The sequence below is a fragment of the Coccidioides immitis genome (genome assembly GCF_000149335.2).
Source record: "Coccidioides immitis RS genomic scaffold supercont3.1, whole genome shotgun sequence".
NCBI lineage: Eukaryota > Fungi > Ascomycota > Eurotiomycetes > Onygenales > Onygenaceae > Coccidioides > Coccidioides immitis.
The window spans coordinates 1,529,111-1,553,864 of NW_004504310.1; the positions used below are offsets into that span (position 1 = coordinate 1,529,111).

Sequence of the window (24,754 nt, forward strand, 5' to 3'; positions counted from 1 at the left end):
ATAATCCTGAACCCTTATTAATTGGTCGATTAGGCAGCTGTTTGGGTTCAACTTTCTAGAACTACCGGGATCAGGGTCCTAATATGCTCAACCCGGGGGTAACGTTGGAATCTTGAGGCTGTTGGACGGTCGACATAAAAGCAGCGAGATTGAAATGGCAGGTGTTGAGACCGTAAGTTTGGACGTAGGTTCTCCGGATCTTTACGCAAGGCTGGCCGCTCTGCAGGGAACAGCGATTACTTCCTCGGAGGAGTTGCCACCTAGGTATTCCCATGAGTCGTCTTCCATTTCCGCATATACTGTGACACACGCCACTTCGTCACTTGGATGGGGAGTGGCCCGGCAGGTCAAGCTCACCGGTGATCGACAGGGAAAGCGCTGATCATGCCATGGTCGCTCTTCTGCATGGAATGCGTTTAAGCTTTAAATCTGTCGTGGGGAACTGGGATGGGTTGCGAACTCCATGAGGAGCGAATGGGCACAGACCGTCCAATGTTTCCCGTCAATTTGGGCCCTCCAATTCCTCATTGATAGTGGCAAGAGAATTAGTTCTCCACCAATGGAGAGCCTTGATCCCTCGCTTCCAAACCGTCCCGCCTGAAAGTAAAGTGTAGGTGACGATCGACAGCGCATCCGACATCACTCTTATTACGAACAAGGTTTGGGCGAGACAGAGTTTGATTCGCCCACGAGCATCTGACTAATGGTCTCATTGATTGCGCCTTTCCTCTTGGCCAGCTTGGGTAATTGAACAGGCCAGGCCGTTTCGAGTTATCTCACATTGATTTCTCTTGGTTCTGACTTAGGGCCTCCCACCCACCCCTTTGCCTGTGTTGGGCGAGTATATCCTGCCGGTTTGCTATAACCACATCCGTCGACGAAGATATCAGCTGGGATGGGTTCTTCGCGCATGATCCTAGACCCTGCGGGGAATCTGTCATGTGCGGTAAGTCTCGCCGGGATACTCCCCGCGATACGCTGACAAGTCGAGCCGAACAAGTCTGGAGGATATAACGGGGAGATTGGGATTGGGATGAGCACCACGCTGCTCAGGGATGTGCACCCACACCCAAACTCCTAGCTAATAGGGTAAATCAAAAATAAACAAATAAACTAAAAAAAGAATAAGGGCATCGCAGGAGGTCCCCTATCCCTTGAAAACATGCGGTTTAGCGTATCTCAACGTACAGAACGTCGGGGTTTCATGGCCAGAAGGAGTTTCGGGGACAAGGCCCCAATACTCGGGGTTATCCGCCCAGAGCGTTGATTCCCACGAACGCATTCAAAATAGTTTAAACAAGCATTCCGGGCCATTTGCAGACGGAATGGAACCCCAAGGTTGCAGAAGGTAACTTGTACTAAAGTTTAGGAGGGAGTAATGCAGACGGTAAATTCTGCATCTTTTAATTGGGGTGAAGGGTTGCAGGCTAAGAGATCAAGCAGGCATCTTAGGTAGGCTGCTGTGCCGTGCGCGGGACTGTAAAACACAACACGGGAGAAGCGTAGGATAGAACGAAAAGGACAAGACTGAGAATGCATGAGACATATCAAAATGATCACATCTCGTGTTGTTCCATCCCAGCTTGACTTCAATGTCGAGTCGGCGGTCGTCCAGTCCTCCTCGGAGACAGTCGCAACGCCGCCAAACTTGCTTTCCGCCAAACGCCACGCTAACCGAACCAATCAGGCGCGGAATGTTCTTGGCATCTATACAGAATGCACGTGATGCTCCACGACTAAGTTTGATTATATAAGCACGTACGGAATAACATTCTGCCGGTGGTTATGGGTGCTAATGATGGAGGACTTGTATGCTTGTCATTCGCTAAGCTACCTAAAAGGGAATCTGGCTAATCTATGTGGGTCACGTGAGCGAGGTGCTAGTTGGATTACCTAACACCCCCCCATGCAACAAGCTCCAGCAGTGAGTGAGAGCCACAAAGATCCAAAGCTTCCTAATCTCTCAAATCCACAATAAAAATTAATTACAAAATCCAGATTTATTCCTTCTTTAGGCTTAGCTCTATTCACCACAATATGGTATTTTCACCAGCTTCACTAATAAATCTCCATATTTTCCTGTATTAACCCATCACCCCTATTGTGCTCACAAATTGAGTGTAGGGATCCATTGTGAGAGCCTTTGTGAGTCTGTCAGCTTTATTTGCATCACTTTCAATATGCTTGATTGAGATTTTGTTCTTTTGCACCCAGTCTCTTAGCATATAATGCCAAATCTCAATATAGTGTGCTCTTCATGTTATAGCTTCAGCTTTGGCTAAGTCAATGGCTCTCTTGTTGTCAACACTTAATTTTGAGCTTCTTAGCCTTGCTGAGCCTTCACTAATTACCCCAGCATCTATCAACAGGTTGTTGATCCAAACCAGTTCACAAGTGGCTTTGCTAGCTGCCAAATACTCTGCTTCAGTTGTAGATTTCAAGACAGATGTCTGGTGCTGTGATCTCCACAATATTGGAGCTCCATTCATGATAATAATATAGCTGCTGGTGGATTTGTATGCAGGGTCAGCTCCAGCCCAGTCAGAATCTGAACTGGCTGCTGGTTTCAAGCCTTCAGAATCCATATCTCTTTTGAAGACTATTTCTTTTGATTTTGTGCCCTTGAGATAGTGTAGAATCTGCTTGAATGCTGCCCAGCTCTCCCTATTGGGCCTGCTGTTGAATCTCACCAGATAATTGACTGTGAATGCAATATCCAGCCTTGTACATGTAACTAGAAACTGTAGAGAGTCCAGGCCTTTTCTGTAATTTGTAGGTGTAGCCTGCTTGTCAACTTCATTTTTGAGAGTCTGATCTGGTGTGAATTTGATGCTTATTTCTTTCTTTATTGGTGTTTTGGAAGGTTTGCAGTCTTCTATTTCATATTTAGTCAGTAGATTCTTGATATACTGTTCCTGGTTCACAAAAAGGTCTTCATTTGGCTGCTTTTGAACCCACATGTCTAGATAATGGTTCTGTTCTGTAATCTTCTTGATTTTGAAGTGTTTCTGAAGCTTCTCAATGAGCTGTTCTGTTTCAGCTTCATTGGGTCCCATTATATGACAGTTGTCAATGTGTAGGGTTAGGTAGATTTGCTTCCTCTTGTGGTAGAGTAGGCCTGTGTTGTATGGAGAGATCTGAAATTCTAGAGATTTCAGATAGTCAGTAGCTGCTTGATACCAAAGTCTAGTAGCTTGCTTCAATCTGTAGAGTCTCTGGCATAAGAGCTCTACTAGGTTACCCTGCCTGTGCTTGAATCCAGTGGGTAGTTGAATGTATACATGTTTGTCCTCTGGAAGAGTTTCATTTAGAAAGACTGTCACAAAGTCAAAGACTCTGACCTTTCAGTTCTTGGCTGTTAAGATAGTAAAGAAGGCTCTTGTTGTAGGTCCACTGACAACTGCTGTATAGATCTTCTTGTAATGAACACCTTCTTGCTGTTTGAATCTGTATACAACTTAACAGGCTTTGAATTGTACTGTACCATCTGTGTTATTGAGCTTTCTATTGAATACCCATTTGCCAGAGAGGATCTGCATTTCAGATTTCTTCTTGACTAGAATTCAGATGTCTTTCTCTTGTAGTTTGGAGACTTTAACATCTAGAGTCTTCTTTTAATAAAGCTACTCTTCAGAGTGTTTGACTTTGATGATGGATTTTGATATGTCTGTACACATGCTGAGTACTGGAAGCTCAGCTCCATTCATCTCTTCTTCTTCTGTTGTATTCAAGAGAATTTCTTGCTCTTTGCCCAGGTATATGGGCTCTAAAGTCTCTAATTTGCTGTCTGTAAGCTTCTTCATGATTTCTGGCTTCTTCTTTGCAAGGTAAGCTAGTAACTTGTGTTGCCAGCTGTTCAATGGATCTATGTAATTGTACTTCTCTGGGAGTTCAACATATTCAGCTTTAATTAGTGAATTTGTAGGGATTTGATCCAATTTCTTGTTAAATATAACATCTCATGAGATCATTATACTGTTTGTTTCTGGGTCCCAAAGCCTGTAGGTGTGTATGCCATGATATTCTACAAATTTGATCTTCTTGAATCTAGATTGGAGCTTCAAGAATTCATTCAAAATCTTCATATAGGTGTCACATCCCCATCTATGGACCCATCTGCAATGGGGTTGGTGACCCATTCAGGCTTCAAAGAGTGTCAACAGCTTCATGTTCTTGCATCTGTATAGAGGCACTGAGGTAGGTGATAGATTCACCATTATGGAGACTGTGACAAGAGCTTCACCCCATAACTTATTGAGTAGTTCTGAGTCTATAAGTATGCTTCTTGTTTGCTTGCAAAGAAGTTGTATTTCTTGTTCACTTGTTCCATCTTATTGAGATGTATATAAGCATGTAATCTTCTGTTGTATACTCTTGCTCCTGTAGAATTCAGCCAGTTGTTGGCTTGTCAATTCAGGAGCTCCATTGAACAGTATAGTGCTGATTTTTTGTTTGGTAGACACTTTAATCATGTTGATCCAGTTCTTTAGAGTTTCTGGAGCTTCTATCTGCTTCTTCAGGAGATAGATTCACCTGTATTGTGTGGCATTGTCTGTTATAAGTAGGAAATACTTTGCTCTGCTGTAGCTTGGAGAATTGGAGTCTGTAGATAGAATATGGCTGCCACCTGCAATATCAATAAAAATTTTAGCTCCAGGCTTTGTAGAGTGTGTTCTAGATTTGAATGGGTTGCAAGCTTGCTTAGCTTTAGTACAGATTTTACAGAACTCTAGCTTCTTTACTCTCTTTATTTGCATTGCCATTCTCAGATCTCTAGCTAGAATAGCTATATTGTGGGTGTTGAGATGCTCTTAGTGTTTGTGCTAATTGGCCATTGTATTCTTCTTGATTTCTGGTGTCTTTGCCAGGTGATTTGGTGCCAAAAGTATGTCATCTCTATCTTTATTCTCTAGAGTTGCTGTTACATAGCAGGGCTCTAGAAGTTTTGTAGGTACTGGAAACATGTATACCAGTAAATTGTGTATTCTAGGCATTTGTAGGACTAGAATGTCATTCTTGTTAAGCATGACTTCAAAGCTCTGTATTTTATCTGCTGATTCTAGTAGGAAGATGTGTTCTCTGTTGACATAAAGCTGTTCCACTGTAAAGCTGTCTCATATAAGCTTCCTAAAGCTTATGAGGTTAATCTGGAGGTCAGGCACAATTCTAACCCTCCCAATGCTCAATTCTCCATTGTCAGTTTGAATACTGGCTGTGCCAAATCCTCTGGTAACTGATTTCAAACTGTTTGCCATAAGCAGTTGTGTTGCATGGCTCTTTGGATCCATTTGAACTAGATCTGTATGTGAGATTGTGTGGGATCCAGCTCCAGAGTCAAGAATTCATTTGTCTGTAGATTCACATGCTTCTTTTATAGAGAAGGCTGCTTTATGAACTGAATGGATCTTGTCTGTTGTAACTGTAGCTGTTTTCTTGTCTTTGCCTTTAGAGTCTTCTTTAGGCTTGTTAGGCTTTAAATTCTTGTTAGATTTGCAAAATTTAGTCAAATGGCCAGATTTGCCACAAATATAGCAGTTCCAGTTCTGCAGTAAGCTCTTCTCTGGATTGGATTTGGAGTTTGTATTCTTATAAGATTTTTGGGGATCCAAGCTTGTTGCATTTGTATTTGGCTTTGTAGATCCACCTTTCTTCAGATCTTTCTTGAGAATTTGGTGAAGAATATTCTTCAGTAGGCCTTCTAAATTCTTCTCTGGTAGATTTGTTCTGCTCTGGCATGCCATATCAAATTGATTCTGTATGAACTCTCTTTATTGGGATATAATGTTCATCTTCAAGATATCATGTAGAGTGTGGTCCAGTTGTTTGAACCCTAATCTCTCAAATTTCTTACAGATTGCTAGAAATCTCTCTATATAATTTCTTTCTGAGCCAGTGGACTGTAGTGTCATTCTCACTAACTCTGTAAGTAGGCTTTTCTGCTGTATCTCAGGTCTCTCTTGGAAGGCTGTTCTTACAGCTTTCCAGAGTTTATAAGCACTAAGACTATCTGATTTCTCAAAGTGTTCTCTGGCTTGTGCAGATATTGTGCTGTTGATTAGGCTGTGTAGCCAATTGTTCTGAATGTTCCAGTATTGTGAAATCTTCAAGTGCTCTGGCTGTAGTGAAGTCTCTTGCCTTTTCAGGATAATTCTCTCAACATCTACTTGGTGAGCTATCTTTAGAATGGCTTTACTCCATGCTAGGTAGTTGCTGGCTCCAGCCAGGGTTATAGACTTCTTCACTGTCTTTGTGATCTTTGTGAATTGGGTGATTGCTCTGCTGATTTGTGTATTTATGTCTATAAGATTGCTGACATATTCTTCTAGTTTCTTATTAGAATCTATTTCTTGGTCCTCTTCTTCTTCTTGTTGAGCTTTGTGCTCTAGATTCTCCTGCATTGTTGCAGGTACATTTGTGGTGCTTGCTTGGCCTGATAGAAGATTCACTTGCTATGCCAGCTGTTGTACTGTCTTCTGTTGCCTTTGCATTAACTTCTGTTATCTTTACATCATCTTCTGTTGATTCAGTATCATTCTGTGCAACATTTGGAGTTCACTCTTCTCTCTAGACTCCTGCTTGTTGTTTGGTGGGCTGCCTCTGAGCCTACTTGACTGCCTAAGCTTGATTTAAGATGTAGAGAGGTTTATTGGAGCTTTCTGGTTGGGAGTTTGGTGCTCTGGTTCATCTGTACAGTTCACCATGGCTTTGGTGTTGCCAGGTGCTTGATTTGCTTGCTAGATGTGTTTAGCAGGTGTTTTGCTCACTCTCTGGTTGTGTGCCAGAAAGCTACAGGGTTCAACTTGCTCTCCAGCTTGGTGCTAGAAAGCTACAGGGGTTTGCATGTATAGGAGGTGTCTATCTTGATGTATGCTCTCTTTAGTGCTTGTAAAACCTTGTTATCCACAAGGATAACTGTTCAGGGTGTTGATTGTAAGCTTCAATAACTGTAAGGATTCGCCGCGAACCCCTTACACGGACGAACAGCACCCGTGAAGGCCAGAGGCCTCAGCTCGCGAGCTGCTGGGAGTTGCATGTGTCCTCGCGAGGCACTAAGTCACGTGCTCGCGAGCACACATAAAAGGCCGTCACTGTGCGAACCCCTTGCTGGGAGCCAGTGGCAATCTTGTTTACAAGTCGTACATAGTTGCCAGAATACAGACCTTTTACCTCGCGTACTCTTTTCCATGTATATTCCTCCTAGAGATTCATTGTCACGCTGATCCACACGTACGATCCTCACAATAACCAATTGAGCTGTAAATCAACCTTATACACTTGCTCTTCAGCGCAAAGGGCTATAACCTGATGGAGGACTTGTATGCTTGTCATTCGCTAAGCTACCTAAAGGGGAATCTGGCTAATCTATGTGGGTCACGTGAGCGAGGTGCTAGTTGGATTACCTAACAGCTAAGCCACGTTTGGTTTGCCTGGTGCGGGCGGTATCGAACTACGTAAGCTGAAGAGGCAGACGGACGGCGCTGGAAAGTTCAGCTCGATTTTAACGTTGAATAGACCAAGCCATCCGCCGAATCGACGTTTACCCCGTTCCATATATTGCTGCAGAGAGAGCCTGCGGGCTGACTTGCTAGTTCGTCGCTTCTCTCGTTTCCACGCCCTCGTTTCGATTCATCGTCGATAACTGATTTGAACTGGTCGAAAGGGGCGGCGGAATGTCGCAAACCGTGACTCGCGCCGACTCCGTCGAGGAGCAGGATCCTCACAACTCCAGGGAGGACAAGAAACCCAAGAGCAGGAGACCTGCAAGTGCGTGCCTTTCCCCCAGTTACACCTTTGACTCTTCTCGCTATTTGCTTCGAACTCCGATCCATCCGTCGATCGACGGGAAGGCGTTCATGTTTTGGTTTTTAGAAGACTCTATGGCTGACTTGGTTCTTTGGTAATATAGATACTGCGTTTCGACAACAAAGATTGAAGGCATGGCAGTGAGTGACACCGCAGTTAAATGCTATCGATTGCCATTGTACGCCTGCGGGAGAAAAGCTGTTTCTGACCATTCGCACCCTTCACCTAGACCGATTCTTACACCGAAAACTGTCCTTCCGCTATTCTTTGCCGTGGGAATCATATTTGCGCCTATTGGAGGGCTCTTGATATGGGCTAGTTCACAGGTATGGGCTCGCCTGTTAATATCTCGGCGAGAATGCAAAAGGTTAATTTAATATCACTTACTCCCAATGGCTTGAACAGGTTGAGGAAATTGTAATCGATTATTCAAAGTGTGAAACCGACGCTCCACTGGGAAGCGGCAATGCCCGTTCGATCCCGGAAGAGAACGTTCGAGCTTCGTTTAGATCTCAGAAGCCAATATCCCAACTTCAATGGTATCGAACGGAGAACCAGGCAGTACAGCTTCACTCCGGCGTGGTCAAAAACGATACCACTGTTTGCTCTTTGATATTCGAGATTCCCAATGATATCGGCCCTCCTGTGTATTTCTACTATCGCTTGGATAAATTCTATCAAAACCATCGCCGTTACGTGAAGTCACTTGACTTGGAACAACTTAAAGGGAAGGCTCTCTCGAACGGCACTATCGGCAGCAGTGCATGTGACCCGCTTCGATTGAATCCGGACGGGAAAGCATACTATCCCTGCGGTCTGATCGCGAATTCGCTTTTTAACGACACTTTTTCCAGCCCGGTCAAGGTTGGAACTAGCCCCAACGAGACATTTGAGATGACCAACCAAGGAATATCCTGGGCTTCAGACCGGGAGTTGTATGGGCCTACAGAATACAGCTACGACCAGGTCGTTCCACCTCCGAACTGGAAAGAAATGTATCCCGATGATTATACGGAAGACTACCCCCCACCCAATCTCCGGGAGTGGGAGGAATTTCAAGTATGGATGAGAACGGCAGGCCTGCCGACTTTTAGTAAGCTTGCAAGGCGAGCTGATAACAAGACCATGACTGCTGGTCTTTATCGAATTGACATCAATTATTGTACGTTTTTGAGCCGAAGCTAATTTTTGTCGCCTGTTTTACGGCTTGTGAGGACATGTATTAATTTTCAACACAGATTTTCCTGTCCTGAAATATGACGGAAAGAAATCGATTGTCCTTACTACCACCACTGTGATGGGTGGAAAAAACCCGTTTATGGGAATCGCATATGTCGTCGTGGGCGGTTTGTGCATCGTTCTAGGCGCACTTTTCACTTTGGCCCACTTGATTAAGCCAAGGTACACTCAGCTTCTCCCTTGAATTGCATATTCTCAAATGCATATCATACTAATCTCATTACTTTAGAAAACTTGGTGATCATAGGTACCTCACCTGGAATAACGAGCAGTCGCCTACGGCCATGACTACCGGGCGCGATGCTGGTTTTGGTGGCTAAATGATGATGAACGTTAAATGGTTATTACAGCTACCTTTCCGCTTTGATTTTGAAGAGCTGCTTGTACACTTTTGTTTGATTTCCCCTTCATGGTTATATACGTTTGGGTACTCAAGGCAGGTTCTAGGGTGGGTTGAGTCGGCGTTTACAGAAGATATTGGTCTCATGGGCAATTAGCCTTCGTTTGCTTCTATGTCTTTTTATCCTTGGAGGGTTTGGCTTCATTTGGCTTTGCATGTCTTCCGCTACATTTCTATTTGAGCCCCTCTAATAGGGCTATTATTACCTTAGTTTCCACTTTCGGCGCCTTGAATTTCTCAAAAGCCAATACGGAGTACGACTCCCGAAATAACCACCCTACAATAAAAAGGAGCATGGGAAACTAGTGTGCCTTAACTTACTAGTACCTGGAGATCACCCGGGCTTTCTCGGTCCCGTTTCTCGGGAGAAATGACTTAAAACGCATTGTTCAGAAAACGTCCCTGGTGCAGTCAAAAATGTTCCTAATCATAACTGCGGAGTAAACTATCAACAAACACATGGCATGCAATCCACCGGCAATATCTCCAAGCATAATTCGTATGTTCACCCAAGTACACATATGCCCAAGGTTTCTATGAATGCAAGCCTATCTCTGCTCACAATAGATAAGGGCGACTTGCCTGTTTCTCCGCGTAGAAATTTTCCCAAAGCCAAGGAAGAAAAGCAGGGAAAAAGAACAGCAATGGAAACTCCTGGCCTTGAATGTATCCCTCCCCTCCAGACCAGATCTTGATAATCCTCAGCCGGGTCCCTTGTGGGTGGCCCCCAGCGTTTCCGATTCTGGTGGCTTATGTCCCAAACTCTCAATATGACAACGGAGCAATAGACCTCTTCGAGGGTTTCTGAGCGGATTCCACCACCGTGTCATCGTCCACTCTTTCCATGGGTAGCTGAGCCCCAGCGAAGAGGAGGCGACTAATCTCGGTGAATCTCCCTCACGGAGGCTCGACCTTCCTAAATTTCTCCTCGTCCGGGGAAAATGGCATCAAGTCAAGTACAGCATGCTACCAGCAAGGGTGATAGTTGTTTCACAGGATCCTTGGAAGCTCGTATAGGCCGTGCATGACTAGGATCTTTGACAGGTCCCTGCCGTCGCTCTATCATGGACTCTACCATGCTCCGTGGCGCCTTTCTGGCGAGGGAGGGAAGGGGAATGCTGAGGAGTTGAAAAGCGGGCGGCTGTGCTGGGGTACTTTTTGTACTCTTCGTTGTTTGTATTAGCCCGTGGAAAAGCGACGAGCTGATATGAACTATAATCAGCTCGAGACGATTTGAGAATTAAGATGAGCTCTCGGGGGACCGATGGCGGGTCTTCCCCGTATTCACGCCCAGCCAGCACCCAGCATCAACAAACAAGATCTCGTGAAAAAAGAAATGATCTCAAGATGCATGGTACTACGGGGTAAAAGGGCTCGATCTCGGGGATATGTAACCTCGATATCGAGATTTCGGCGCATGAGCTAACTATCCCGTACGTACATAGTCCAAATTCCCTTTCTTTTTTCCCTGTTTCCTTTCCTCCTAAACCGATGACAAAAGCAGTGCAAGGAGGAGAAATGAAGGCATAAGGCCACCCTTGACGGGGAATATTCCGAAGGATGACGAAAAGGAAATAACGCAGATTCCAGGATAAAATACATTTGATATGAACATTAGACCGGGGAAAGGGGACGGATGAATACAAAGAAGTATCCGGGGGGGGAGAGAGAAAATCGAGTCTCTCAGCGCACAGGTTAAAATACTAGAAGCGAATGAACATGCTAGAGGCGAAGGAGGCTGTAGCAAACTCAGCGTTTTCGCTTCTTTCCGGATTCCCTATCGTCCAATCTGCTTTCAGCGTCTTTTTTCTTCGCCTTTGTCTCTAACTCATCCCAATCCTCGCCTTCTTCGTCATCTTCTCCGCTGATACCCTCGCTAGCCGAAGCACTAGCGTCATCATCAAACTCACTCTCCTCTTCAGAGCTTTCTTCGGATTCATCAAGTTCTGACTCGTCCATCTCGAAAGCGGATTCCTCGTCTTCCTCCTCCTCCTCAGAGTCAGACTCCGTGGCCAAGAAGGACCAGCCACCGTCACGGAAGAACCCATGTGGATCACTGGTGACGGTTTTCATGATAGCGCTCCAGTTAAGATTGAGAGGTCCTTCAGTGAAAGCAATGTCGACAGAGTCAAGCCAATCCTTGACACCTTCAAGATTTTCAACAGGGATGGTATTGATATGAACGGGAGGTCGATGGAAGTCCTTGAATACAAACACAAGATCGAAATTTTTCAAGCCGAACTGTAATTGGAATTAGAAACTGCGTGAAGCAAAATTATGTCCTTATAGTGAGGATAACTTACCTGAACGCGCTCCAAGTGTGCCACCTCAATTTCGTTCAGGGTTACAACCAGGAAAGGAGGTTCAGTTAGCTGAACAACAGCATCAGTTGTTGGCTGTATCAAAACATTTGATCTATTGGGTACTCCGGTGAACCCGATTTCTCTGAAAGGAATATCGACATCAACACCTTCGTCTTTGCCAGCATCGGAAATTTTTTCAGCAAAAGCCTTGAACTCTCGGTCTAAGGCAGCCCTGCGTCTTCTTTCTTCCTGTTCAGCCTCAAATTCTTCTTCGTCACCATATCGATGCTTTCTTCGACGGTTGCCGGTTTCGTCGAATTGCATCTCCGTGGCTTCACGGTAGAATTGTACCTCTCTGGTCTTGCGTTTGCCAATCATGATTGGGGTCTTGAGATGAACATGGATAAGCACGATCATTTCGTGTGCACACGGTTGGAAGAACAAATGTTTCACATTGCTAAAGAGGACATCGACATGCTCGCTTCGCAAGGGTGAGAGATAGCGGAGACCGTTTTGGTGTATCTCAACCTCTCCTGGAACCCTCTTGCCATCCAGAGCTGGTCGAAGATAGACATCTGGCAATTTGATGGGGCGGCGGTCTAAAATATGTTAGCATACTAATCTCATCATAAAGACATACATTAGACATACTTCGGATTTCAACGAGCTTATCTTGCTCAACGACATCCTCCATCTCCTTCTTCACCTGCTCTCTTCGTAAAGCATTTTTTCTAAGCTCAGTGATATCTTGCGCAACTCGGCCTAGTCGATCCTTATCTTTGGACCTCAAGGTCAAGTTTCTCAGAAAGTGGGCTGATGGATCCTCGAAGGGTTGGTCATCCTTCCGGCCAACTCCTTGGCCAGGAGACAAGAAGTTAATGCGTAGATAGGCATATTCACCTTCATCGCTTTTGCTGGCGTTTTTAATAGTATTTATGTGAAAAGGGACGGGCCGACCCATGATAGGGACAATAATTGAGGATGCTTTAGGGTCAACGTAGATAGCCAAATCCTTTACTCTAGTAGGCAATTGACTGTCTCGTTTGTAGGATTCAAAGCGCTTGAAGTTTTTCTGCGTGACTCCATTCTGGTCACCAGTGGTGCCTGCGAACCGTTCAAGGCCTTCTTTGGTCTTTTTCGCAGCCAGTTCCTTTTGATGTTCCCGTCTCCTTGCTTCTGCACCTTCACTGACTTGTGTAGGTCGTTCTGCTCGCAGTTTGGTTTTGGTTATGTTTTTGCTTGCAATTGCGCTTGATTTGTAAGGCTCATTTTTGGATTTCTTCGGTCTTTCCTCCTCCTCTTCCTCATCGCCGAAGTAAAAAGACACCGAGTCTAAGTCAATCCCGGCATCTTTTGTGAAGATGTGAGGTCCGCTCTCACCGACACGTACTGTATCAGTGATAACCATGGAATAGAGCCGGTCTTTTTGTTCTTTTGCACCGGGATCTGCAACATCGGTAAAACCAATTGAAACACGCAGGGTCATTCCGCTCCTCAAAGTTTTGGTATTCTTGCCATTTAGCACCATGTTACCGTCTCGTAGTTCGATACCAATGCCGGCACCAATGTTTTTAACAAAGTGCTTTTCCAAATCAGGTTTTTTTGCCCTGACCATCCCAAGAGCTTTGTTATAAATATCCTTCACTATCGCTCCGTCACGAATATCTTTCATAACGGTGTCATAGACACTGAGTAAGAAACCGTAGCTGCTTTCTTGGGACTTCGTCGGATCGACAAGAAAAGTACGTCCGATTGCGGAAGCATATGTCTGGTACCGAATGCCAAAGGTAGCAATGATAATACCAGCCTGTAGGTTATTGGAGTCACTTGTGGCAGAAAACTTCAGGTCATACTTTCCGCCGCTCTGAATGATCGGTCCATACGCCCAGTCAATCTGGTCAGGATCAAATCCGGCCGGTAGTTTTGCGAGCTTAGTGAAGAATTTCGAGTCGTCAATTTTTGCCTCCACCTTTGCAGCGAATGCTTGGTGGCTCATTTTCTTCTCTTCATCTAAAAGCTGGGACATCTCTTCCACAAAATACTTCGACATAAGTCCGCTGCAAGCGCGTGAAGCGTTCCGCATTAGGATCTAGAATTTAGGATTTAGTTGAATTCCAACATACTATTAGAGCAAAACCGTCACCCACCAGTTCTTCCTGCGATTTAATAGAGAAACAGACGCTCGAAAGCGCTGGTGCGATATCCACCTCCTCGATAGTTTTAAGCGTTTCGGAAAACGTGCGCTTCCATTCATCGGCAAAGGGACCAGACGATGTGTCTTTAGATAGAGTGCCAACTTTGTCCTACACGGATATTAGCAACTTGGTTTCAAAAGAGTGTTCTGGGTCAGATAATTGACTTACCCCGGAGCTTTTAATTACATCTAGGCATTTTTCAAATGCCTTGATTTTCGTCTCAGGATCCTTTGAGCATATCAAAAGCTCCACAGGGATTTTTCCACCCTTAAGAGGCTCCAGGAATTTTGCTTTGAGATGTTAGATTCGCTTCATTTTGCCGAACACAATCAGGGCTCTTCCACACCTTTCGCAGCCGTAGTCACAACATACATCGCCTCTGTGGTGAATACACAAAGCGTCGAAGGGAACTCATAACCTAAAAGCCAAAACTGAATACCGTCAGACGGGGCTTTCATCAATGTGACTCCAGTGCTACTTACATGCATCGCATTACTCTTTTGGAACGAATTTGTATCCTCAGTTTTGCCGGTCAGAATGACAATGGAAGTGGCACCGCCGAACAGTGGGTTGGCGGATCGCTTGTCTGCCCTCCATGCTGAATAGAGGGTTGATAGGCGGTTGGAAAATGCAGCCTTGTCGATTTTGGTATCGCTTCCCATATCGGGGGTTGAGCCCGGGCGCAGTCCCGGGGGGAGGGATATTAAGATATTGGAAAGTGCAAATGGAGACGGGCCACAAAGAAAACGATGATTTAATGCTAACTAAACAGAACAATTGTGGATTCAACGGAGGTGGATGCCAGGTGCAATGCTGAATGAAGATTGGAGAAGAAATTGCAGCTCTCCCAGGCGATGCGCTCTCGCCCTGATGGACGGAAAGCTCTCAACGCGTTGCTCGACTCTAGCCGCATGCGGCCTAGCGCGACACGTCAGATTATATAATAAATTGATTAATGACATAAGCATGTCGTTTGTCTTGTTTGACTTCTCCGGCAGAACCGACTTTGGCGGGCGGCAGGCACCAGAGAAGAAATCTCTCCCGACGACAAGCCAGCGGGATATCTTTGACGGCATCACGGGAGAGCTGTGTTCATGATCTAATATTCACCGGTGTTCTTCTGTATTATGCACTCTTTTTTGTATCAAATGCCCAACTCGTTTCACAGTTCCATGGATTTCCGCTTCTCCGCCGTTCACTGCTGATGGAGCACTCGTCTTTCGTTTGGGCGCAAAGTTATGTCCTTTCCTACCGATGACCCTTCTCAGCTCTCTTTCGAAACCGACCTATCCTCCGACGCTGATTCCGAGGGAAGTGGCCGTCGAAACCCACGAACAAATGCCGCCACCGGAGCTTCCGCCGCCGGCGTTCGAGCGCTTAGTGCGCAGGCCGTAGCATTTTACTTTCGGGCACCCGTTAAAGCCTTCTTTCGCACCCGCGTGGAGTATGTATTTAGTATAGCAGAGTTCTGGGGGTATATAGCTAATAGATATTTGCTTGCAGTTATATGGTATGCTGCTTTTCTATCATTGGGATTGTGACATGCGCTGAGCGCCGTAGGTGCTTGCCAGGGCCATCAACCCTCGACTTGCTCAAGGCGGCAGTTGGTCCTGGAAAACTACTACTCCAGGCTTATTAGCTCACGCGGTCCGCACGTACGGCTGGACTTTTATTCCATATCAGGTCCTGCCGCCTCTGATCGCAAACGTTAGGTACTCGTATCCCCATATCTATGGTCCTTATAGCCCAACGAGCATAATAGGTGCTAACGGACGACTTTGTCATAGTGTTGGAGCAGTCCTGTATACATCCTACCTTCAGATCCTCAACAACCTACATGGGCCCGCCTTGATGGCTAATAGACGCATTTACCCACCGCCGTCCCCCGTCGACACATTTCTAGCTGGGTTTGCGGCGGGCACAGTCCAGTCGGTCGTCGCTGCGCCGTTGGATGCTATCCAGGCGCGCTTCAGATCGGACGAAATGCTCAATGGTCAGCACCGGAGTGCGTGGCACTATTGGAAGAATAAACTTAGCGAACTCGGAATGCGAGGGATATTCTCCGGGTGGACGCTATCTTTTCTGAAAGACAGTTGCGGCTCGGCTCTGTTCTTCTGTTTGTTTGAAACAATCAAGTCCCAGGGATATTACTCCTTTGTGACACGTTACTATGGCTCTCTCCAACCCCCTGCGGTGGAAAGGCTGTCAACACTTGCAAACTCTTCGAGCGAGAATCCAGTCATCAAGCCGCACTACGCGCTGGAACCGTGCTTTCTGATGCTCGCCGGCGCAACGGCCTCGATCGGGCAGCAGGTTGTGTTACACCCCCTTGGGCTAATTCACAATGTGTATTACAGACGGTTGGAACACCTCGATGACAAACTGAGCCAGAACCAGTCGAGACGCGCCTGGATGAGAGATCGCTTCGATGCGTATCGAGAGACCTTTGAGCGCTGTCAACGGAAAGCACAGCGGGTCGGAAGCTGGAGGGTTTGGCTGTATCGTGGGTTCTTGTGGAATACAATTCGTCAGGTGCCCAGCACTAGCGCCGGCCTCGTGATCTTCGAGCTGGTGCGTCGCAAGTATGGGCTCCCCACGGAAGCCGTTCACATCAAAAAGGATGGATATGACATTCTTCTGGCGTAGGCGGGCCGGCGAGGCCCGATTTCCTGGCATTCTGCTCACAACGGCCCGAAAGGTAGTTTCTCTTTGATCTCGATCGCAGGGGCGTTTAAATGTTGGATGGATGTGACACCGTTGTTAGAGCGTTTCGACATTTTCGAAGCCACGTTTAGATGTGCATATTGGTTTTTCTCAGGTTGCTTTTTGCGTGGTGCAATCTTTGTGCATACCCGTTGTTGCAGTTTTGCTAGATATCTCTCATGGACAAAGAGCATGGCAGCGGTAACGCCACAATATCATATACATTTGATGAAAGTGAACACACAGGCAGTCTGCGATTTCGCCTCGCACGGATTCGAGCCGTCATCCGCGTGCCATCTGCTGATCAAGTCATCGCAGGGCGACCGCAGGACTCCACATCACCCCGACGGGGCGCAGGCGGCGGCGTTCATTGGACGCTGCGAGTGGGCGGCACGGCTTACCTAACGAACCCAAATGCAAAATTCAAAATTTCTTCGAATCGGGCTCGGCTTTGTGCTGCAATTAGCAAGCGTGGAAGTTTCTGTAGATGGTCGAAAACGGGGGGAAGATATTGGGCGGTCGCGGAAATATAGGGGGACATGGTGTATAAATAGAGAGCCGCTGGGGGGCGACGTAGATGCAGCGACAGAAGGCGGCGGTTGGGAGTAAACAAATACATAATAAAAACGCCCTTGTCAGCTTTCCCCTTCTCCGGACCCATGGGGGACAAGATTCACTAAGCTGAAGATCAACGTCATATCGTCGCAGTTCATTTCAGCTTAGCCCTCCTTTCCGCGGCAGCGCTGTGGAGTGAACCCCCGGCTTGTTCAGACGGAAATAATTTGGTCCTGCACTAAACCCCAGCACATGACCACGACTGGTCCAAACAACGTCCACCTCACCCTTCAGCGACTGCACGACCAAGCACCTTTGGCAGCCTATCCCGACGGCTTTGCAGAGTCAACCGATCACCTCGTCCACTCCCCGTGGGATGCTACCTCGTCTCTTCTCCTCATCTGTGCTTCCACGGGCAAACTCACCCATGCACCTCCGGGAGACTCCACCACCTGGTCACCTGTGATACAGCCTCTATCCCCTTTTTTGCCCTCCCCGACTTCAGTTCCGAATTTCTGATCACGATAGGGCTGCCTCGGTCAGCCCGGCACGACCGCCACCATTTCTTCCTCAAACCCACCAGACTCCTCCGCTTCAATCCCCCTCCGGTCCTTCACCCCTAATTCCCGGCCCTCCTCTGAATTCTCATCCTCGCTACTCGACGACTCTCGCGAGAAACAGGGCGCCCGGAGGTCTCCTTCGTCCTCTCCACCACCACCTTCCACCCCTTCAGAATCAACCTTTTCAGTCTGGTCCGATACTGGTGATCTAGCGGAGCAACTCGCCAGCGAAGAAGATCCCCTACATATCCAGCTTCGAAAATCCCTCGATCAACAAGCATTCAGTCGAACTGGCGCGCGTTCGAAACGTTCTCGGTCTAGAAGAGTTCACTACTCGGAGCAAGAGGAGGAGCGGGACGTCCTTGGCGACAGCGGAATTTCTAAGGAGGCTATTCGCGTCCCGGAACCTCCCCCCCGGAAACCATCCCGAGTCGAAACGATTCTAGCTTCCATCATGTCGCCGGGAAACAGGCGGACAGCCCAAATGCATGGGCTGGTGGGCAAGCCTCTCTTGTATGCTCCCTCCTTATTGTCTAAGTTGTACTGGCTTCATTCTGGTAGTTGAACTAATATTATAGTGTAGATATTTCACAAGTGTTTTTGTATCATTAGGTGTTTTCTTATTCGGCTATGACCAAGGCGTTATGTCGGGCATTATCACGTATGTTGATCTCCTTGCTCTCCGCTCCTCTTGATCCTGGCGTGTGTTCACTGTATTAACAACCCGATTAGAGGCCCATTCTTCAAGGACTACTTTAACCAACCGACGCGGGCGGAGATTGGGACTATGGTCGCTATCCTAGAAGTCGGAGCTTTCATTTCGTCGCTTTGTGTTGGAAAAGTCGGTGACATCATAGGCCGAAGGAAAACTATTCTTTACGGGTCTATTGTCTTTTTCATCGGTGGTGCTTTTCAGACCTTTGCTACAGGAATCCCAATGATGTTGGTCGGCCGTATCGTGGCTGGTCTTGGGGTTGGAGCACTGTCCACTATTGTTCCCGTTTACCAATCCGAGATCTCACCTCCTCACAACCGTGGACAGCTCGCCTGCATCGAATTCACGGGAAATATCTGCGGCTATGCTGCTAGCGTTTGGGTAGATTACTTTTGCAGTTTTATCAATAGCCACTATTCTTGGCGGATTCCGTTATTCCTTCAATGCGTGATGGGAACTCTTCTCGGAGTTGGTAGTCTTATTATTTGTGAATCGCCTCGGTACTTATTCCAAACCCTCCCTTCCATCCTGAAGTAACTTTTGATGGCTAACTTTTTCTTAGATGGCTCTTAGACAATGATCATGATGAAGAAGGAATGGTTGTGATTGCCAACCTGTATGGAGGAGGTGATATCCACAACGACAAAGCTCGCCAGGAATATCGCGACATCAAAATGGATGTTTTGATTCAGCGTCAAGAAGGCGAGCGGAGCTATGCGGATATGTTCCGTCGTTATTATAAGCGTGTTTTCATTGCGATGTCGGCTCAGGCTTTCGCACAGCTAAACGGTATCAACGTTATTTCGTACTATGCGCCGCTTGTATTCGAATCTGCCGGCTGGGTCGGTCGAAATGCCATCTTGATGACTGGCATAAACGCAATTTCTTATCTAGGCTCGACCATCCCCCCGTGGTACTTGGTAGATCGCTGGGGAAGGCGCCCGATATTATTATCTGGTGCCGTCGCAATGATCATTTCGCTCAGTCTCATTGCCTACTGGATCTACCTTGATATCCCAGCGACGCCAACCTTGACCGTTGTTTTTGTTATGATATATAACGCCGCCTTTGGAGCTTCCTGGGGACCCATTCCATGGCTTTATCCTCCAGAGATCCTACCACTAAGTATTCGTGCTAAAGGTGCAAGTTTGAGTACGGCAGCTAACTGGGCATTCAACTGGCTCGTCGGGGAGCTCACGCCTGTTTTGCAAGAGGTGATCCAGTGGCGACTTTATTTGATGCACGCCTTCTTTTGCGCTACCAGTTTTGTTGTTGGTAAGTTAGATAGCTCCCATCACCTGACCTTTTTCTGTTTGTGCGTCTAACGTTCGACCTGCCAGTCTATTTCCTTTACCCGGAGACAAGTGGTGTCCGTCTGGAAGATATGGATGTCCTGTTTGGAGATGCCACTACAGCAATGCCAACCCCTGTTACTCCAGCTGAGCGCAATGCTCTGATGGGACCTGGATCTCCTGTGCCGTCTCTTGATATCCGACGTGGTCCAGATGGCCGTCTTCCCCCCGAATACGACATCCCTGGCCTTAACATTGAACCCCCCACCCCTAGTGCTAAAACTGGAAGATCCGTGGAAGAAACGGGTAGTAGGGAAGGAATTGGAGGATGGATATCCAATATGGTCAGACGTGGAAGGCAAGGAAAGAAAGACAACGACGATCAAGGCGAGTATCGGAGAGTTGGTCAGGATGAAGAAGGCTGAGCTTTCTCGCCTTGATGTTGAATGCGTGTTCCCGGCACATACATATGGAGGCCGGAGATCTACACCGCAAGCGGATGTAGGTTCTATGAAAAAGAATTCCGATTCCTCTCTCGATGAGCTGTGTTGTGGTTCGCTCACGTGGGATTCAGAGACTTTTAACATTTCGCTTTTGTCCTCTTGCTTTCTGGGACGAGGTCTGATATGAGAGATGGTATAATACTAGACTGCTATTTTGGCGTTTCAGATCGGTGTCTTTGAGACAGCGTGCCAATCCACCTGGCAGCAAAGGATTTCCTAATTTCGAGATTATTCATCTCTTTGCAATTCATTTCTTCTACTTTGCTTGTTTATTGTTCTCTTCATTGCCACTTTCTTTTTCTTTTCTCTTTCTTTACTCTTGACAATTCTCTCCCAGGTCCTAGTGGGTTTTGGTGGGGTGGAATGGCGATACAATTGCCTAGACATGGTGAATCCGCATAGATTTAAACTTACAACTGATTTATATTAATGATTTCTTTTGGGGGGATATCAGCCAGATGTTTGCTTTATTGTTGGCCATTTACAGTTGGTTTGGGACTAGAGCTGGACAGGACTGAGACTTGAGCAGGCTATATTATTTCTTTGCTGATTACTATTGCCTTGTCATGCTTCTGAGAGAGTTCACTTTAGGTTGCCCCCGACCCGTGGATCCGTCATCGAAGCGCTGTAGAATAGGTGTTTGGAGCTGGCTGAAGCTGGCTGGAGCTTGTTTGATATCCAGCGTTAGTTTTTGAATGAAAAGCCGAATCTATTAAAACTTTACATGTCGCCGATACTCTGCATCTCTAAAAGTAGTGAATCGCAGCACCTCAGTTCCATCCAATCCCCCGCGAGTTCGTCGTCTGTCGGCTTCGCCGTTGCGCAGCGGTTTCGGGTAGAATCACGTGGAAGCCTGCGTCGGCCGCGACACGCTGAGACCACGCAACTTGATCCCAGCGAGGCTTCACCACCCCGTCAGCCGTTCACCTCTTCTCAACAGAGCTTCTTCTAATTCTCCGGCCTTTTCTTTTCTTATTAGTACCTGCTTTTTCTCCTCTCTTCTTACCCCCTTGAATTCTTTCGCTTATCATTCTTTGTAATTTGGCCCGCTGAGAGGCAATCTGGCCCCAACCGGTCGCCCCCTATTTTTCGTTTCCAACTCTTGCCCTTCACATGAACCAACACTGCTTTTAGGCAGTCTTCCGCCGACTTGTCTTCTTTCCAGCAAAGCTCCTCCTCTTCCCCCTTGACGATTAGGGTTCGGTCGGAGGAACTTGCTTTGTTTGGAATTTACCCGTTTGTAATTCCAGATCTTTCATGAGCCGCGTGGGTTCATTGTTCGCTCGTTTCGATTCGACTCCCGCTTATGCTACGACTCTAATCTTGGTTTCACCCTTTAATCTTCTCAACTCTGGTTTAATTTCTTGATTTCTGCGTGTCCACTCTTTTTTACTCTCTCCATCCTTGCACCATGGCGAGCAATGAGACTGCGTTCGCTACAGGTGCGTCTTCCAGCGCAGACGTTCGAAGGAGAAATGTTCCCGGTTCGGAGAAGGCCAATGGCGGGTCTGGTGTACCCGAGATTGTGGTGGATGGCAAGAAAGCTTTTGCAAAGGTATGAAGGAATTGCTTTACAAATCATATATCCAGCTTCACGGCAAGTTTGCCATGATATTCTCTAAGTTTGAAAAGCATGGGCCCCCCTTTAGCTAACTGGTTGGAATTGGTAGAAATCGTCCTTCCTAGACGTCCTCGATGAGTGGGAATTTCTTATTGCACCAGTAATATTTACCGCTTTGGCATTCTTCACTCGCATGTGGCGCATTGGCCTGTCGAACATTGTGACATGGGACGAGGCTCAGTAAGTTGCTATTGGAATATGGCATACGGTCATCACTGCGGATCCATCAGAGGCTAATGGCTGTCGAAGCTTTGGCAAGTTCGGTTCTCACTATATCAAACGGGAGTTTTATTTCGACGTGCATCCTCCGCTGGGTAAAATGCTTGTTGGTCTCTCTGGATATTTGGCCGGGTATAACGGATCTTTCGAATTCAAGTCTGGCGAAAAGTACCCTGAGGAACTCAATTATACCTTCATGCGAATATTCAATGCGTTTTTTGGTGTGGTATGCGTGCCATTAGCTTACTTTACCGCCCGAGAGCTCAATTTCCGTCGGGCAACCGTCTGGCTTGTTACGTTGATGGTCCTCTTCGAAAACTCCTACGCAACGATTTCTCGATTTATTCTCCTGGATTCGATGCTTTTGTGCTTCACCTTCACGACAGTTTTTTGCTGGGCTCGATTCCACCGATTTCAGAACCAAAGCTTCTCATGCGAATGGTTCATGTGGTTGTTCTTGACTGGTATCAGCATCGGATGTGTCTGCAGCGTGAAGATGGTTGGCTTGTTTTGTACTGCGTTGGTTGGACTTTACACTATCGAGGATCTATGGAATAAGTTCGGCGACTTGAAAATGCCAAAGGTGGGCTATTTCCAGCTTATCCTGTGATTTTGTTTCGGCGTTTTACTAACTATCGAATAGACCGTCCTTGCCCAACACCTTGTGGCTCGTATCATTGCACTTATCCTTGTGCCGTTGGCCGTATACATGTTCTCTTTCTACATTCATTTCCTCGTCCTCGAAAACTCCGGCCCCGGCGATGCTCAGATGAGCTCACTTTTCCAGGCGAACCTGAGAGGAACCACTGTCGGGAAGGACAGCCCATTGGAGATTGCCATTGGATCCAAGGTTACCATAAAGAACATGGGATATGGTGGTGGTTTACTTCATTCCCACGTTCAAACCTATCCCTCGGGCTCTTCGCAACAACAAGTTACATGCTATCACCACAAGGACTCGAATAACGATTGGTTCGTTTATCCAAACCGCACTCAGCCCGATTATGATCCCGAGGGCGAACTCAGATTTATCGGGGACGGTGACATTATTCGCCTTATCCATGCCCAAACGGGCCGTAATTTACACTCTCATGCTATCCCCGCTCCAATCACCAAGTCCAACTGGGAAGTTTCTTGTTATGGAAACACAACTGTTGGCGATGACAAAGACCACTGGGTAGTGGAAGTCGTTAATGATGTTGCTTCTAAAGATCGATCCAAGATCCGAACCCTCACTACGGCTTTCCGCCTCCGCCACCCTAGCCTAGGATGCTATTTACGTGCTGGCAATGTTAATTTGCCTCAGTGGGGTTTCAAGCAGATTGAAACCACCTGCGTGAAGGAGAATAAGCCCTATGATGTTCACACGCATTGGAATGTTGAATCTCACGTCAACGAGAGACGTATGTTACCACTTTTCCCTATCCCAGCGAGTAATTACATTGCTGACTCCTTTTTAGTGCAGAAAGGTGATCCTGGTGCCTACAAGTCGCCATTCTTGAAAGACTTCATCCATCTGAACGTTGCCATGATGACTTCGAATAATGCTCTTGTTCCCGACCCAGATAAACAGGATGATCTGGCTTCCAAGTGGTGGCAGTGGCCTGTTCTCAATGTCGGGCTCCGCATGTGTTCGTGGGACAATGACACCGTCAAATACTTCCTCCTCGGCAACCCTTTTGTGTATTGGGGCAGCACAGCCAGCTTAGCTGTCTTCGGCTTAGTGGTTGCCTGGTACCTCGTCCGCTGGCAACGCGGTTACACCGAGCTGAGTCAGGCAGATATAGACCACATCCATTACTCTGGTATCTATCCTCTCCTTGGATGGGTTCTCCACTACCTTCCATTCATCATCATGGCCCGCGTCACCTATGTGCACCATTACTATCCGGCACTCTACTTTGCGATTCTGACAATGGGATTCTGCGTCAACTGGTTCACCCAAAAGCTCAGCAAGCCGGTTGAATGGGCGGTTTACTTTGTCCTATATGCCGCTGTCATCTCCCTCTTTGTTGTATTCAAGGACATTGTCTTTGGAATGCAGGGATCAAACGAGCAGTGGCAGTATCTCAACTGGCTCAGCACTTGGCGCATTGCTAACCCGACATCGTCTTAAGCTGCTACTGCTGTAGCTTCTGTGTGCCTTAGAGATGCATGGACGTTTGTCGGATTGGGAAAATTAATGTTGATGAATAGATACCACTCCAGGAATACACGACTCGGGTTGGAAGATTTCCCTTGGTTTTAATTTTGGATGGAGGGACTTTTCTCTTTTCTCAATTTACTGCCAGTTCTCTGGAAAAAGAACAAGAAAGATGACATTGGAAGAGGAAAAAAAGGAATGGATATTTTTCGAAAGGATGGAAATCCGTCTTGTATAATCTAACTTGCGCTATTCAAATTGACTTCCATGTATCTTATTTTACAGGAGTTCTGTGTGTCTATGGGCTGGCTACTGTTTCAGCGCGGTTGTCTTTCATGGCACTCTCCCCCATATTGAACAGCATGATCGGGATAGTAGTCCGGATACTTATCTCATGGATAAGACTGATATCGCTTTCTAAGTTTTAAAGATTATTAACGAGGGGGTCAGAGGTGGTATATCCTTGGGCTTGTGCGACTAAATATTATATACAGTGGGCGGAG

At 46.7% G+C, this 24,754-nt stretch overlaps 7 protein-coding genes across 7 annotated transcripts; 5 read left to right on the forward strand and 2 right to left on the reverse strand.

Moving 5' to 3' along the window:
- Window positions 1–697: 697 nt before the first annotated feature.
- On the reverse strand, window positions 698–1,538 carry CIMG_12659 (uncharacterized protein). Its single transcript, XM_004445579.1, has 2 exons — window positions 1,189–1,538; window positions 698–1,081 (listed from the first exon to the last, which is right to left on the reverse strand). The coding sequence occupies exons 1-2, from the start codon at window positions 1,312–1,314 to the stop codon at window positions 938–940; spliced, it is 270 nt and encodes an 89-aa protein (XP_004445636.1). The 5' UTR covers window positions 1,315–1,538; the 3' UTR covers window positions 698–937.
- A 5,973-nt stretch (window positions 1,539–7,511) lies between these two features.
- Window positions 7,512–9,750, forward strand: CIMG_02556 (LEM3/CDC50 family protein). Its single transcript, XM_001248784.2, has 6 exons — window positions 7,512–7,764; window positions 7,907–7,943; window positions 8,033–8,129; window positions 8,209–8,965; window positions 9,042–9,204; window positions 9,272–9,750. Exons 1-6 carry the CDS (start codon window positions 7,671–7,673, stop codon window positions 9,360–9,362), a joined length of 1,239 nt encoding a protein of 412 aa, XP_001248785.1. The 5' UTR covers window positions 7,512–7,670; the 3' UTR covers window positions 9,363–9,750.
- Window positions 9,751–10,820: 1,070 nt separating this feature from the next.
- CIMG_02554 (FACT complex subunit spt16) lies at window positions 10,821–14,745 on the reverse strand. The gene is made up of 7 exons (XM_001248782.2): window positions 14,423–14,745; window positions 14,287–14,371; window positions 14,109–14,230; window positions 13,893–14,048; window positions 12,397–13,834; window positions 11,746–12,344; window positions 10,821–11,683 (listed from the first exon to the last, which is right to left on the reverse strand). The coding sequence occupies exons 1-7, from the start codon at window positions 14,600–14,602 to the stop codon at window positions 11,192–11,194; spliced, it is 3,072 nt and encodes a 1,023-aa protein (XP_001248783.2). The 5' UTR covers window positions 14,603–14,745; the 3' UTR covers window positions 10,821–11,191.
- A 433-nt stretch (window positions 14,746–15,178) lies between these two features.
- Window positions 15,179–16,586, forward strand: CIMG_12660 (mitochondrial carrier protein; the record flags this gene model as incomplete). Its single annotated transcript, XM_001248781.2, has 4 exons — window positions 15,179–15,384; window positions 15,444–15,450; window positions 15,501–15,652; window positions 15,728–16,586. The coding sequence occupies 4 exons, from the start codon at window positions 15,179–15,181 to the stop codon at window positions 16,584–16,586; spliced, it is 1,224 nt and encodes a 407-aa protein (XP_001248782.2).
- A 249-nt stretch (window positions 16,587–16,835) lies between these two features.
- On the forward strand, window positions 16,836–17,048 carry CIMG_12661 (uncharacterized protein; the record flags this gene model as incomplete). Its single annotated transcript, XM_001248780.1, has 1 exon — window positions 16,836–17,048. The coding sequence occupies one exon, from the start codon at window positions 16,836–16,838 to the stop codon at window positions 17,046–17,048; it is 213 nt and encodes a 70-aa protein (XP_001248781.1).
- Window positions 17,049–17,450: 402 nt separating this feature from the next.
- On the forward strand, window positions 17,451–20,704 carry CIMG_02551 (sugar porter (SP) family MFS transporter; the record flags this gene model as incomplete). The annotated part of the gene is made up of 6 exons (XM_001248779.2): window positions 17,451–17,660; window positions 17,727–18,271; window positions 18,342–18,419; window positions 18,491–18,973; window positions 19,036–19,748; window positions 19,814–20,704. 6 exons carry the CDS (start codon window positions 17,451–17,453, stop codon window positions 20,188–20,190), a joined length of 2,406 nt encoding a protein of 801 aa, XP_001248780.1. The 3' UTR covers window positions 20,191–20,704.
- Window positions 20,705–20,981: 277 nt separating this feature from the next.
- On the forward strand, window positions 20,982–24,730 carry CIMG_02550 (O-mannosyl transferase pmtA). The gene is made up of 5 exons (XM_001248778.2): window positions 20,982–21,823; window positions 21,939–22,069; window positions 22,139–22,691; window positions 22,752–23,511; window positions 23,569–24,730. Exons 1-5 carry the CDS (start codon window positions 21,680–21,682, stop codon window positions 24,222–24,224), a joined length of 2,244 nt encoding a protein of 747 aa, XP_001248779.1. The 5' UTR covers window positions 20,982–21,679; the 3' UTR covers window positions 24,225–24,730.
- Window positions 24,731–24,754: the final 24 nt, after the last annotated feature.

Excerpts from the sequence above, each read along its gene's own strand:
- CIMG_12659 (XM_004445579.1), bottom strand. The coding sequence starts at position 1,314 with ATGGCCCGGAATGCTTGTTTAAACTATTTTGAATGCGTTCGTGGGAAT. Across the intron at positions 1,082-1,188 it reads CCATGAAACCCCGACGTTCT|CTAGGAGTTTGGGTGTGGGT; the intron begins GTACGTTGAGAT and ends TTACCCTATTAG.
- CIMG_02556 (XM_001248784.2), top strand. The coding sequence starts at position 7,671 with ATGTCGCAAACCGTGACTCGCGCCGACTCCGTCGAGGAGCAGGATCCT. Across the intron at positions 7,944-8,032 it reads CAAAGATTGAAGGCATGGCA|ACCGATTCTTACACCGAAAA; the intron begins GTGAGTGACACC and ends CCCTTCACCTAG. Across the intron at positions 8,130-8,208 it reads TGATATGGGCTAGTTCACAG|GTTGAGGAAATTGTAATCGA; the intron begins GTATGGGCTCGC and ends TGGCTTGAACAG.
- CIMG_02554 (XM_001248782.2), bottom strand. The coding sequence starts at position 14,602 with ATGGGAAGCGATACCAAAATCGACAAGGCTGCATTTTCCAACCGCCTA. Across the intron at positions 14,049-14,108 it reads ATGTAATTAAAAGCTCCGGG|GACAAAGTTGGCACTCTATC; the intron begins GTAAGTCAATTA and ends ATATCCGTGTAG. Across the intron at positions 11,684-11,745 it reads CACACTTGGAGCGCGTTCAG|TTCGGCTTGAAAAATTTCGA; the intron begins GTAAGTTATCCT and ends TTCCAATTACAG.
- CIMG_02550 (XM_001248778.2), top strand. The coding sequence starts at position 21,680 with ATGGCGAGCAATGAGACTGCGTTCGCTACAGGTGCGTCTTCCAGCGCA. Across the intron at positions 21,824-21,938 it reads GCAAGAAAGCTTTTGCAAAG|AAATCGTCCTTCCTAGACGT; the intron begins GTATGAAGGAAT and ends TGGAATTGGTAG. Across the intron at positions 22,692-22,751 it reads GCGACTTGAAAATGCCAAAG|ACCGTCCTTGCCCAACACCT; the intron begins GTGGGCTATTTC and ends ACTATCGAATAG.